General features: G+C 48.8%; 1 protein-coding gene across 1 annotated transcript in view; it reads left to right on the top strand.

Moving 5' to 3' along the window:
- Positions 1-5,921: 5,921 nt before the first annotated feature.
- The window catches only part of DPYSL3 (dihydropyrimidinase like 3), a 36,274-nt gene continuing 27,723 nt past the window's right edge, over positions 5,922-14,472 (top strand). The window contains exon 1 of the mRNA XM_032196707.1: positions 5,922-6,242. Coding sequence (XP_032052598.1) covers positions 5,922-6,242 — 321 coding nt within the window. The remainder of the gene's footprint in view (positions 6,243-14,472) is intronic.

The raw sequence follows: 14,472 nt of genomic DNA, 5'->3' as shown, positions 1-14,472 counted from the left end.
TCTGACCTTTGTAGTTTTGTCCTTGCTCAGCATGTGTCACCTCAGTACCTCTGCAGCTAATTTGCAGGACCTGAATCTCGTTTTTCATTTATCACACATTTTGCACCACTGAGGGAAAAAGAGGCTTATAACCCAAGTGGTGGTGAGCAGAGACTATGAAGGGAATACAGAAAGATACAAAAGCAGCTGTTATCAACCCTTCCAAACATGCTAGAGCCCCGACAGGAGACGAGCATCTGTGTGGGAGAGCTGGAGGCAGAAGTGGAATTTCCAGCCTCTCAGAAAACAGCAACAGTGATCTGTCCATAGAAATGGTTATCCATATGTTGCACCACAAGCAGTTTCAATGCCTCCCATGTGAGGCTATGGGTTTGTGAGCCCACTGTGATGTCTGAGGTGATACAACAAGCAACGCAAGCAAGTTCACCCTGTAAGGCTACAGCGGTGCTGAAAATCCCAGAAACCAAATGGATTGCTATCTGAGCAGACAGGGGTTTTGCCTCAGGGTTCAGATGAATCTTGTGAGCCTGACACCCCAATCCTGAGCTTTCAGCACCCAGTCTACCTTGCCACCTCCCACGGAGAGTATGTGACAGTGACGTTCCTGTTGCCGCAAGGGTCCTTGCACGGCCAAGCCAGGCTGCCTGACATGTCCCCATCTACCCAGCAGCATGAATGCCTCTGGCCATGCAGGAGGGTAAAGGCTTGCCAGCACCCTCATTCTGCGCCTCAGAGGACTGAATCCTGCCTGTTGGTCACACTGGAACAAGCTACCTGGTAAGACTGCCTTCTGCAAGTGCTCTACATCACTGGTTAGTCACGTTTCCAGTTACCGTTTATTCCAGTAAATTCTTGACTCATCGGGGAAAGAGCAGAGGCTGAAAGCAGTGCTAGATCCAACTCTTGTTCTCCTTAGCCAGTAAAGCTTGGCTCAGCTATTGCTAATGCCTCACCTACGGCTAACACTGAGCCAGGACTGCTACTAGACAGCCAGCAGCAGGCTCAACTCTCTTGGCACAATAAGGCCCATGAAAACAAGTCAGCACAGTTTAGCTTTCCACATCATTAGATAACAACCCTTTCCCAGCCTAGTTATTTTTCATCTGTATTAGTGAAAATTAACAAGTAGTTGAGCCCACAGCAAGCACAGTTCTTTTAATGCCTGCAAGGCATTAGTCACTCCAGTTTACTGAGTATGTTTTTCCTCCAAAGTTGATGGCAGATGGACTTTATGGATGGACTGAAATCCAAGCAGACTGGGGGTTCTTTCAGCCACAGCCTGTTTCCTGCAGTATTTATACAGTTAAGATGCTTATGTCCTGGGCTGGTGGAAGGGCTGCTGACATACAATGCTAGAAAGTACTAGAAGTCATCTAACTAGTGCAAAGTCAGCTCGTCTCCTGTGAGCATATCTGGACCCTCTCTGATGCTCAGATGCCCAAGGAACAGATCAGCAACATTGAGGCTGCCCGTGCACATCTGCACAGCAAGCCTGTTGCTTCTCTTACACACATCTGCTAATGGCTTTCCATATCAGTGGAAAGTATCACTATTTTGCATGGTTATGCAAAAGAGAGGCCTTCAGCATTAATAGATGCCTGTAAGAATGACCTGATAAAGAACTCCAGATATTTGCCATGATCCTGAAATTATCCACTGCTTGATAAAATCTAGCTGTGGTATTTAGCACTGCAATTCTGCTTCAATAGCAGTCTAAATCAAAAGCAAGGCCAATGATCTTCACCTTGGTAGTGAGAAACAAGGTGCGCGATCTTAACCCCCTGGGGGTATTGAGCAGTTCCCAGTGGCACAGGCAATGTTACATGAGCAAGAAGCCACAAGTTGGGATATTCCTCACTTCTTTTAAGTTTCTTTCTGTTTTTACTATAGACAGAATCATGTTCTGTAGTGCGTCTGGGAAATTGGAACCAACACAGAAGTTTGCCAACAGAGGGTGCAGAGTTTATCCGATTAAGAAACTGCCTGCCAGCCTGACAAACTGACGATGAATCAGCAAAATCACCAGAAAATACTCAGCAAAGAGTAACTGTGTCTTGGCAGTGGTAGGCAAGATGACCTAATATGGCTTCTCTGTTAATACCTTGGCTGTTTGCTCACTGATTCAGTGGGCAATTTAAATTCCTCTCCAAACATTTAAAAGATGACACTCACTAAGTGGCCAGCCTCATTGGGAAAATGCCTGTGAAAGTTGCATCGCATGCTGTGCCTCTTGCTGGTTGCTCAGCAGATTGGGCAGTCATCACTGGAGCCCATGATTCCCCGGCACAGATACTAACAGGAAACCCAGCTGGTGCTCTGGCAGCAGATGAGAGGAGCAACAAAGGAAACCAACAAAGGTTCTGAGTGTACAGAATGAGAAAATGCCCACCCCAGACAGGGTGATTATGTCCCATTACATTATCTAATCCTTTTGCAGAAAGGGATTTGCCTAAAGAACATTTCTAAGAAGGCTCTACCAGTCCCCCATTCATAACTAGTACAGTTCACCCTGTGACACGACTGATTTCCATTTCTGAGTGCTGCTTAATAAAAACAGCTCTTACTCAGATAGAAAGACACAGTCTAGTCGGACATAAATTAGAAACTTGACATCACAAGATGTAATTTCCCTTAAAATAAACTCTGTTTGCTAAATCAGAATACTAACCTATTTGTTTTCTTCTGAGCTATGACCAGCAATGCCTATCTGACAGGCTCAGTCGGACTGCTAACATGAGGGACAGGTACTCGTTCTGTGGTCAAGAAATGAATGCAGTCATTAAGCCAGGGAGATACTCTGTGGGGCTGATGCATCAGTTCTAGTAGGTCCCCATGCACGTGAGTTCAAATGCCTGCCATCTCCATCCTCCTCGGGCTCAGTCCGGGAAGGCAGCCTTGTCGTGGAATCACCTCCCTGATCTGTATCTCCCATCCACTTTGCACAGACAAGAGGAGATCAGATTTCCCAGCAGGATTTGAAGACACACCACTCATGACTGCTTGAATGAAAAACATTTTTGTCAGTTAGCGTATAAACATGTGATTTAAAGAAAAGAAATCATGCTTAATTACAGGGAACAGATGTTTTGTCATTGTATAATTAAGCCTCAAATCTGATCTGAAAACATACGAATACAGAAATATAAATAATGCATTCTAATGGGCTCATATGCAAGGCTATTGCACTGAACACATACTGAACCCAAACCTCAGTTTTCATAGTAATCTTGAACAAAAGGCCTTAAAACACCTGACAAAAAAGAATCTAAAAATTCACTTAAAAGTGAATGGCAATTTGATCTAAAAAAGTGCCATAGACAGAAAATTAAACCCAAGAATTGCCTCTTTTACAGTCAGTAATTTCCATTAAAGGTCAGATTTTAAAGCCTCCACTTCTAAGAACAGCCCCCATACTTCTTCACCAGTGCAAATAACTTCAATGCACCATTTATGCAGCAAAGCACTAGGAAAGATAAACACAAGGACCAGGATTTAAATAAATACTGCTATTAAAGTACAATGCTGAAACTTTTGCACATTTGTAGAACCAGACAAAGGCCAGGCCCTGTTCCAAGGAATTTTAATTCCCCATAAAGCTACATAACCATATGGAGAGGCCCCAGCCAAAACAAGGGGTTCACAATACCTTCCTCAGGGTCAGTGCACAAAGCAGTCAGGCAGCCTGTGGCTGAGGAACACATGTTTTGTGCTGTAAAAGGGTTATTCCTCAGGATCTGTTACTTGGCAATGAGAGGACAGGGGTCTGCTTGGTGCCTGAAGTGTGCTCTCCACTGGCTCTGGAAGAAGATGTCTTGAATTCTGCCTTGATGAGGCAGAAATTGGCTAACAGTTATCACCTTATGCTCAGAGGACCCAGCTTGCAGCAGGAAGAGGACAAATTCATTCATTCCTCACTTAGGAAGAGACCTGGTGGGCAGCTATTTTGTGTGCAGCACTGGCTATCTCCCTGGTAAGTGTCTGAGAGAGTGTTTGCCCAGAGAGCCTATTCTATAGTAGAGGAAACTATGAAGCAAACTCATTCTGGTTATCTGAAGGGAAGCTTCCTTCCTTAGCTGCCAAGCACCGCTGCTGCACCTGGACGTGGTAGCAGCATGGAGCTTTTCTCTGGCCTTGGTGGGTGAGCACAGGGCTCTGGCCAGGATCAAAGTCCTGAGGGTAAATTTCATTGAGTTGCAAACCTGGAGCTGTTGCATGTTAAAGTTCTATAATATCACAAGAACAATGAAGTTTAACCCTCTCTGATGTTACTTTAGGGTGATTAAGAGTAGATACTGACCAGTAGTCTGCTGTGGAAGACATACAATTCTGATAAAGTAACTCAGCCAAGGTTACTGACACACTGTTTATATTAGTGTTTATATTTAGTGCATCCTCTTTTCTCCTAACCCTTCAGACCTGAATAATTAGTCAAAAATTTGAAGTGTTGTAGATTGTTCCACTTAGGTGGAGAAAAAAGGGACAGAGTCAATTACATTGGTACATATCCAGTAACAAAAGCAGACTGCTTCACAGAGTGCAAAAGGAAGGAAACAATCCCAAACCATTTCCTCCCACATAACTTTAAGCCTCTGTCAGACAGTGCCCACAAACTCCCTCTCCAGACATAATCACAGGGTCATTGTTTTCCATGATAGGTCAGGCTCCCTGGAAATTTTTCCAGAAGTGAGAACCACCAGTCCTTGGAGGACTGGCAGAGACAATGGCACTGCTTTGCTTTCATAAAAAAAGGCTGGAAAAAAAAAACATAATTGACACCATCTCATAACACAAACATGGGGTGTGAGAAATTACTTGGCAGGATGTTGAGCCCAGGTACAATGGACAAATGTTCTGTGTAAAGAAATAAGTACTTGGAAAAGGAATTTAAAGTCAAAACTCTAGTTTTGCTGCTGTGTGATGGATTTCACAGGCTGCTACTCTGTTAAACACCGATTAGCATATTTAAGACTCAGCCCTGGCTCCTGTCTTTCAGGCCTCCTATACCTTTGAAATTAAGTTATAATGGAGTTCTCAAAGCTTAAATTAGCTAACACGCAGCTTACATGCTGATTATGTTCGCATGACAGCATGCATGCACATGTGTGAACAGTTACATCCTCTGTCAGTTTGTGCATTTCATATTTCTTGCGTGTATCTGTAACGTGACTGACAATGTGCCTGTGCTGTGGCTGTGGCCCCGAGTGGAATGACACACTGCCTTGTGCGTATGAAAGCCAGGTTGCAGGCAGCTCCCAATTATCTGTAAAGCCAAAACCTCCTGAGCGTGCCAATTCTGCTGCGGGTGCACTTCTGCACATGCCAATTTGCTGAGAGCAAGCCCCAGCGAACCGTGCTAGCAGAACCAGCAGCGCGATGGTTCTGTGCCTGCCCAGATGTGAGTCCCAGCTCTGTCCCTGCGCAGAGGCTGGAGGTGCGGCCGGGCATATCTCAGCGCTGCAGCCCCGGGGGGTGGCTGCCGCACCACCGCTGCGCTTGAGCGCCCGGACCCGTCCCGGGGCAGCGGCCAGAAGCGGGGGTCGGGACGAGCCGCTCAGGGGCCGCGGCCGCACGTGCCCCGCTGTCACCTGCCGCGCCACCGCCGCCCGCTCAGCGCCCGGCTCCCGGCGAGCCCCCTCCAGGCGGAGCCGTGCCGGGGCCACCAGCGCCGCTCCCGCGGCTCCCGACGGCCCCGCTCCGCGCCGCTCCCCGCGGCCGGTGCCGCTCCGAGCAGCGGAGCGCGAAAGGAAGGGAGCCGCCGGTGAGCGGGCCCGCCGAGCCGCCCCCAGCGCCTGCCCCTCGGGCCGCCCCGCTCCCCGCCCCGCGCCCCTCTCCGCGCCGCGCGGGGCCGCCCCGCCGAGGAGCCCCCGCCCAGCGGCCCCGGCCCCGGCCCCGGCCCCTTCCCGGCGGCGCGGCGGGCGGGCATGGCGGCGGGCGGGCGGCGCGGCGGCGAGGAGCTGCCGGTGTACCTGGCGCGGCCGGGCGCGGCGGCGGCGCCCCGGCAGAAGCGCGGCGGGCTCTTCTGCAGCGTCGAGGGCGCCTTCGAGAGCAAGACCCTGGACTTCGGCGCGCTGCGCGTCGGGCAGCGCCGCGCCCCGCCGCCCGCCGCCAGCCCCGGCCCCGACCCCGGCCCCGGCGCCGGCCCCGGCCCCGGCCCCGGCGCCGACCCCGGCCCCGACCCCGACGAGGTCCGCGCCGCCTCGGACAAGGAGCGGCTGCAGAACCTGTGCCCCGACGACGACAAGGTGAGGGCCGGGCCCGGCCGGCCGCGGCGGGGGCGCGGGGCGGCGCCGGCGGAGCTCGTCCCGGGGCGGCGGGGCTGGGCTCGGCGGCGGAGCGGGGCGCGGAGCTGCTGCCGCTCTCCTGCGCGGGGCTGCGCCCGGTGGCTCCGGAGCCCAGCGCGGGAGGCGCGGGCCCGCGGGGCTCGGCGGCTCCGGGCGGAGCAGGAGGAGGGGGCAGCCGCTGGGCGCCGTCGTGACGAACAGAAACTTGCAGCGAAGTCTGTTGCTTGGAGGAGCTGCAGGCAGCGCGGGCTGCAGCTGCAGCTCAGGATGTGTTTTTTTTTTTTTTTTTTTCCCCTGCTAGTTCTGGTTAACCAGGAGGCTCCACACTGTCCTCCTGCACTTCCTTAAAGGAGGGAAAGAAGGAAAAAGAAGGCTTTGCTGTCATCTTCCAGTTCGCAGAGCTCCTGCCTGCGATGTGCCATGTCAGCGATTTTTGGAAATAGAATCAAAAGATCCACACCCCATTACCAAGAATGGTAAAGCTAAGCATTAGAATAGCTGACTCTTTTTACTATGTTTGCTCTTCATAAACCTGAATTGAAGGACATCTTCCCCTTCCTCCCCCAAAGACGGGATTTTGGACTTGTTACTCTTTGGAGTAACCCCTGCCAGATCCTGATCTTCATTGACACAAATCAGAAGTACCGTATCTGAGGCTGGGGACATCATGTTGGTCTGCAACTGACACCAGCGAAGGTGGTGTGCATCAGGCACAAAGTTCCTAAACTCATACCAATCTCAAAGTAATAAATAAATACTCTCCTGGCTCAGCAGCATATATTCTTCAGCCAGAGATTGAGATTGCTTGCTTTTTTTTGTGCTGATCCCATACGCACCCATGTGAGTTTGGCAGGAAGATCATTAAATTAATAACGCTGAAGAAATGCTTCAGTTGGGATTTCGGAGAGTCTGTTACTCATTTACCTATAAGGCACTTGCTGGCCTGTGGGTCAGTGAGTAAATCTGAGGCTAAACTTTTCAGTAAATAGTAAGCATAAGGGCAATGTTTTTCAAGGGTGAACAGGGCAAATAAATAAAGCCCATTTTAAAAAATGGAAGCAAAAATCACTAAACTAAATAGCAACCTTGCAGCTTAGCCTGAAGAAATGATGCGGTGATCTCAGGGTGCTGCGGAAACCTCAGCTTGTATCCAGGGTACAAATTTTGACAAAATGCAAACACTTATGATCTTAAGGACTAAACCCACCAGCTGGAGCCTGGTGGGAGCAGAAGCAGTGAAGTGCAATGACTTGGCCTGTTATGGCTTTTGGGAAATACATCAGGCGGTCCTCAAGGTCTGCTGGCTGCTGTAAGAGCTTCTAGCTAGGCAATTGGTTGCTTTGAGGTTTCTTCCTTGCACATTTCTTTACTCTCTGCTTTTTGGTTTCTTATTGGCACAATATTTGGTCCCTGCTGTTGAGCTTTGCTCCTTTTACAGTCCATTTTACTGAAATGGGAAGAAAATTAACACTATTCCTGTCAGCACTGACCTTGTCTGTATGGTTCAAATAGCAGCTGCAGAATTGAACACTGAAGTAACATTAAGCTGCTGTTTGTTGGAAAAGAAAAGGAAACTTGTGACAGCCTGTCTGCAGGCTTTGCTCAGAGCTTCTCTGTATTAGCTGTACCAATAACTTGGAAGTGTTGTTCCCTTTTAAGGTCTTGTCTAGACCCTTGTCTCCAGAGTTTTGTAGCTGAGGTTTTCCCTCAACAACTCCTCTCTTCCCAATGTTTTCTACTCCTAGATTTCTTCCTCTGAGGCCTTTTGCCTGATAAGCATCAGCAATCAAACCCTTTTAATCTGCACTTAGTGCCTGAGAAGGTGGGAAGCTTCACATATAAATGCTTGTGACTACATGACCAGAAGGAATCATATGACTTTTTACTACAACTTTCAAGTTCAAAAGTGTCCCAGAGTACAACAGTCCTGATGGGAAACACCCATCTTGCATACTGAGCCACACTATGGCAGGTTAATGTGTCTGTACAACCACAAAGAGTTTGCTTGCATTGAGCTTTTTGCAGATTCAGAGCACACAAAAGCTCCTTTGTCAAGACAAATTGAAATCAAACTTCTTTGAATAATTTGACAGGTTAAGAAACAGAGAGAAAGGTTAAGTGACCTACCCTTGGCCAAGTAACTATTTACTAGGAAAGCTGAGAATAAAGGACTTGCCTCTGCAGAAAGCAGCAGATAGAGTTTTATATCCTAGTTTTTCAACGAACAAATTCTTGGAAATATAACATACCAACACACCACTTCTTTTTTAATGGCATTAATTATAATTAAAGCACCACTATCTCTGCAGGAAGATAACTGCAATGTATAACTGCCCTGTGATAATATGTAACGTCATACAACCTGTCAGCATAATACAGGGCCAGCTAGATGTTTCAGCCTCACTTCACTTTATTGCAAAGTGTATTGGAAGGTCAAAAACAGAGCTGTGGATTCAGGCACAGTGAAGTAATATTGCTGCGCTACTGCACGGTGTATGTTTAAGAGCAGTTAGGTGCCTTGCCTTTGCTTCATCAGTGGGAGTCTGAGCTTTGCCAGTTGATTTGGGGGTCATTACCCAGTGACTGCTCTTTCAGGCCAGAGAGTCAGAGGCAGCTGGGGTCGGGGCTGTGGCTGTGGGGGCTGCTGTATGCCTGCACAGCTTTCTGGACTTGCAGATTACATCACATATTTTACTATAGTGAAGTCAGAGAGAGTTTTGTGTGGCTCACAGGCAGCACCCTCTGAATTCCTGTGGTGGGGGCATTCACAGGGGGCTGGTAATGTGTAAATACAGCCTGCAGGGCTCCTCTGTGCTCCGCTGGGCATCTGCAGAAGCAGTGTGGCTTTGAGGAGTAGAGGAGCGAGCTTTACAGGCACAGGGTCTCCTCTGTGCTTGGTGCCTAGGAAGACAGTAAAGCAGAATCCTGTGGTAGCCTCCTTAATGGACCTCCTCGGGGCTCAGCTGTACGAGATCCCTGCTCTTCCATCCTTCTGTTCAGTAACACAGGCAAGGAGTGCTTGGCTTGTTATGCTTACCCCAGACTTCTTGTCCCATCCTGCTGCGTGGTTCTGCAGTGAAGTAGTCATTTCCACGGCAACTGGCCGTGGTCCCACAAACAGGGGATTGCAGCTTCAGTGCGGGCTGAGGCTGCGCTGTCAGCCAGGCTGCGAGGGATTGGGCTGGGCTGTAGCTGAAGGCAGTGGGGCGAGGCGCCACGCGCTGAGTGGGCCCTGGGGACCCTCCCACCAGCTATTGGCTTCTTCCCGCAGGTGGCCAGCACCATGCAGGCCCCGTTCCATCCAGTTGTGTGACACCACTCAGATTGTTTGTGCTAAACCTTGGGATGACAGAGGGCTCTGCCTCAAATGGAGAAGGAAGCTTGAGCTAACTCTGTTCTCTCTTATTTTTTCTTTTTCTGACACTCGTAAAATTTGCTATGACTTCAGCATTCAGCTTTTTGTTTCCATTACCAGTAATTTATGGCAGAAACTCCAAGCCAACAGCAGTCTTTTCCTTACTAGTGAACTTAGTGTGATCTAGAAATTGCAGTTGTGCACGTCCTTTTAGCACCATTTAAAATCTTGCATTTATGCAAGTGATCATAAAGCACTTTGATGGCATTGATTCATAGCTTCCATGCCACCCCCTTCAACAGAGAGCTGAGGAAAGGTTTTTGTTATTTCTGGTATTTCTGTAGAATATAGGAACAAACCCAGGCACTGGACTAGTTCAAACAATGCAAATACAAGAGTAAAACTTATATTGTAATTCCTGGGGTTTTATGCTAAATAAGCTCATTTTTATTGAAAAAAAAAATCTTGTATATATATATTTTTTTAAGAAAGCTGTTGCCTGCAGAACAATAACTGGTCATTTCTTTGGCTGTTAATGACAGGATACAGGTGCTTGCCTGCACTTACACAAAACTACAAAGTTTGTTAAGCTGTCCTGTATGTGGTCAGAGCTTTGCATGGATATAGAGGGATCCTGGCCTATCGGTGTAGAAGGCATTATGTGCTGGGAAAGGAGTTTATTTCTATGTCAGTGATACAGTTTAGCATGCTCTTTACCTTTGCAAACTGATAGCACAAAATAATGTTTAAAATGCAGAGCCAGTATTATTGCCCCCACATTTGACAACCAGTAATAGGTCCTAGCTCTGTCACATTTTATGGAGGCAATGGGGAATCACCATGCAGGCCATGAATGTCACAGTAGGCAACATGTTCTAGCAATGGCTCATTCCAGTAGATAAGAGAGATGATGCTTCTTTTAATACTGCATATATGGTCTCCAAGGTCGACAGAAACCATAGCAAGATGTGCACATGCAACATTTCCTGATCCTGCACGAGGAAAAGTCTGTTCTCATGCATAGCCTCCAGAGTAGCTGAGATTGTTCCTCCACTGACCACAGACCAGCAGTGGGCCCGCTTATTGCTCTGGTGGGGATGCCACAGGAAAAACACCTGCAGCAGGAGGTGACATCGGTGATTCAGTAACTTTGCATCTTTCCAATGAAGTGCTTCTGGATGGTGCCAGCCCAGCATAGTACAAGGGTTTGTGTCCCTGCCCAGCTGCTAGCTGTAGGGTGAGATGCAGAAACGAAGGGCTGATTCCCACATATTTGTGCTTGTGACAGATCCTGAGCCCCTTCTTGGGTGATGGTGACACAAGAATCTGCTCAACTACAGGGGAGGGGACTACGATGCTTTGCCTCTGCCTCATGTGGCTGGGGACCCTATCACAAGTCCTTCTAAAACATGTCTTCCTGCAGCCTTCTGCAGGACGTCTGCAGGTCTGGGGCTCCAAGTAGAAGCTGGAAGAAGCGTGTGGCTTCCTCACACAGCACCTCACTGTAGCAGTGCCAGGGGGTGGTCACACAGTGTGAGCATCCCAGCTGGTAGCATTTCATCAGTAACCAGATTTTGGGAGCCAAACAAATTCTGGATGAGCCACATGGGTATTTATGGTTGTCATTGCAAAGTTGCATGCAATTGTTTTTGCAATGCACATTTTAGAAAAAAAGTAAAACAATGAAAAAATTATGAAATGTAGCTAAACATTTTGAGATTCACAAAGCAAAACTCACTGCTTTCTCATTTGAAGTTTTTTTTGCTGTGTTGGAAATCCCTTCAAGCATGTTGTATGCATGCAGTTGTAAGTGTCAAACACAAGCATCAGTGGGTTTAAATTGAAGTGTTGTGGTTTGACCATAGCAGATTCCTTGGCTCCATCCTGAATTAGCTTTTCCTTTTCTATTTGTCTAAGAAGTCAGTACTTCCAGCAGGTCAGAACAATCTGGGAAGAAGGGTGTTTGGTAAGGTGAGAGTTCCAGAGTACGGGACTGCAAAATGTAGGTGCATGGTGTTGTCTCCCATGTGCCCTGGCAGCCCTGTCCCATGCAATGTGAGGGGGGTGCGGGCAGTGTTGGCTGGGCAGGACCGGGCCAGGGGTGAGTTCTGCTCGGGAGGTGTCCTAGCTGCATGAGCTGGGGACAAGGAAACCTGCTCAGGAGTCACAGCTTGCAGAACATGAGGAAGGGGATGGAGAAGAAATGCGGCCTGTGGAAACCTGCAGTAGTTCTTGGGATTTGCAGATGTTGGATATCAAAGCAAAGTTAGTAGTTTTGCAGGTTATTGGAGTATTAAATCTTAAGTGCTTTGCCCAAGGAGTTGGTGCCACTCTTACGTGGTGAAAGAAAAAATGAAAAACAAATCAGAGGAACACAGTCCTTCAGGTTGGTTTAGGAATCATGAGAAAGCCACTGGAATGGTACCAGCTAATGCCTAATTTGACAGAATTTATTGAACCATTAAGTCTGAAGAAAATATCCTGTAGGCAAATATTATTAGTTCATCTCCCCAGATACCAAGACCTCCAGTTGTCATCCTGAACCTGAGCGTGGATGAGAGATTCCTGCAAGAGGTGGTACTCTGTGTGAGTTTGCAGACACTGAGCCTTTTGGTTTTTCACCAGATCATCCTGGGACAGTCAGTCCATGCCTTTTCCACTGAATGCAGAAAGCCCAACAGTGTGTGACCTCCTGCCTTGGTTGTTTGTATGGGAGATGGTAGATTCTGTAACCGATGTTGGGTTGTCTTGCCTGTGAGCAGCCAAGCTGGGGGGATGCAACCTCAGGGACTGAAGTGCTGAGGGAGCCCCAAGTGCGTTCTTGTACCACTCTGGCCACCACTAGTGGCAATCTTCATAGCAAGGCTTAAACACTAATGGGTGTCATATCAGAAAGAAACCAAGCAGGAGCTGTGTTTGATTATGTTGTATGTGCTGGTGGCACCGGCTGATTTTCTTTCATACTTTTTTAATGGGTTTGCCGTTTTTGTGGTTCTGTAATAATCCAGCTCAGCATAGGAGTGGGATGCAGGCTGCCCAAGGCTGCTGGGCCACCCAGGCCCGCGTTGAAGCTACTGAGGTCCAGGGCCCACGGGTGTTTATCATGGCCTCTCCAGACATGAGCTCCTCCCTGTCCTGCACAGCTCATGCCTGCCCTTTCATTCCTGGCTTCCATTTGGCAGACTGGCCATTGCAAGTGGCATGAAAACAAGGAGGTTTTGGAATTACAGAAGCACAAAATAGAATCATAGAATGATTTGGGTTGGAAGAGACCTTAAAGATAATCTAATTCCAACTACCATGCTAGATCAGGTTACACAAAGTCCCTTCAACCTTGTCTCGAACACTTCCAGGACTGGGGCAGGAAATAAGCCCCATTTGTGATGGAAACGAACACTGTGAGACCCAGAAAAGTTATTTCCTCTGTGTGGCCTTCTCTGCAGAAGTGGTCTGAGTGAGCGCAAAGCTGGTCACTGACAGTCCGCCCTAATCCCGAGGAAAACCATAGTAGAGACCAGCTAGAGCTGCATTTGCTCTGATGCTTAACCTCAGGAGCAAGGTTTCCCTATGTAGACCCCCTCCATTGTTACCTCTGCAAAGAGGTGGAGAAAGTTGATTTTTCTGCAGGGGAGTAGTTTCCATGATGGCCAGAGGAAACAGGAGGAAGAAACAAAAACCAAACATGCCGGCAACTTCCTGGAGACAAGGCTGAGGAGCTGGAAAATATTGCAGTGCCTTGGCTGGCTCTGCTGGGCTGGCTCCTGGTGGTGGGTTGGAGCCAGCAGCACTGTTCTCATCGATCTGCTGGGACCAGCTGAATACCATTTTAGAGCAAGTGGGTTTGGATCCAGCAACGGGTGTTTCCATTCAGCTGAGGGGAGAACAGGGGTGAGGCTGAGCAGAACCCCCAGACCTTCTTTCTGTTCCTTGCACTGCATGTGAAGGGGAAGACATCACCTCTGTGCCTCTGTGTCACGGGCTTGGTCTGGCTCCTCTGTACTCAGAGGGAGTTGAGTCATTTCAGTGGAAATCCAGATGCTCTTGTGTAGCCAGAGTTCGCCCTGTGGAGAGAGCAAAGCGTGCAGTGGGGCGATATCCCTCCAGGCTCAGCATTAGCATTTGGCCAGAGATGAGCTTTGGTGTCACCTGTCCGGGGCCCGACAGGAGCCTGGCCACTGTAGCATTGCTGGACAGATCCTGTCCATGCTCAGTGTCAAATAAGCTGTGTCCCATGTCTGCAGCTGTGGGGATGGAGCTGTCAGAGGGCATGGAGCAGTGCAGGTGAAGCCAGGACCGTCCCAGCTGCATTGCACCAGGCATGGGTCAGAGGCTGCAGTGCCGGGGCTGGGGGGTCCCCAAGGGGCTGGCCCTGCTCTCTGGTGACATCCTGTGGAAGGAGCACCCTCGCCAGGCCTAAGCGGACTGGCTCCGGGCATCCTTGCCAGGGATACGAGACCATGCAAGGAGAAAAGCAATTTTTCTGGCTAGGAATCAAACCTGTATCTGGGCACCCCACATTTTTTCCTGCAGGTGTGGCTGTATGCTCTGCCGCTTCTTATTCTTCATCCTATTGTTGCTTTAATCAGGAACACACTTTCAAGTTTCAAGCACTTGTATCCTCCAGGATCATTTACAAATTCAGTTTTTGCTGCTGCATTTGATTGTGTCTGGCAAATCCAGTGCCACCTTCTTGCTCTTAGGTTTCTGTCCCCTCCCTTTTTCCCTTGTGTCATTTCTGAGATGAGTTTGAGAGCTGCCTCCTCCTCTCCGGGCCCTGGTGGCTCATCCTGTGCAGAGGTGTGGGAAGGGACCAGGGGAGCAGCTTTGGCTGCCAAG

The sequence above is a fragment of the Aythya fuligula genome, chromosome 14, assembly GCF_009819795.1.
Source record: "Aythya fuligula isolate bAytFul2 chromosome 14, bAytFul2.pri, whole genome shotgun sequence".
NCBI lineage: Eukaryota > Metazoa > Chordata > Aves > Anseriformes > Anatidae > Aythya > Aythya fuligula.
The sequence above is the reverse complement of the archived record's forward strand: the minus strand, read 5'-3'. Positions and strand labels throughout refer to the sequence as shown.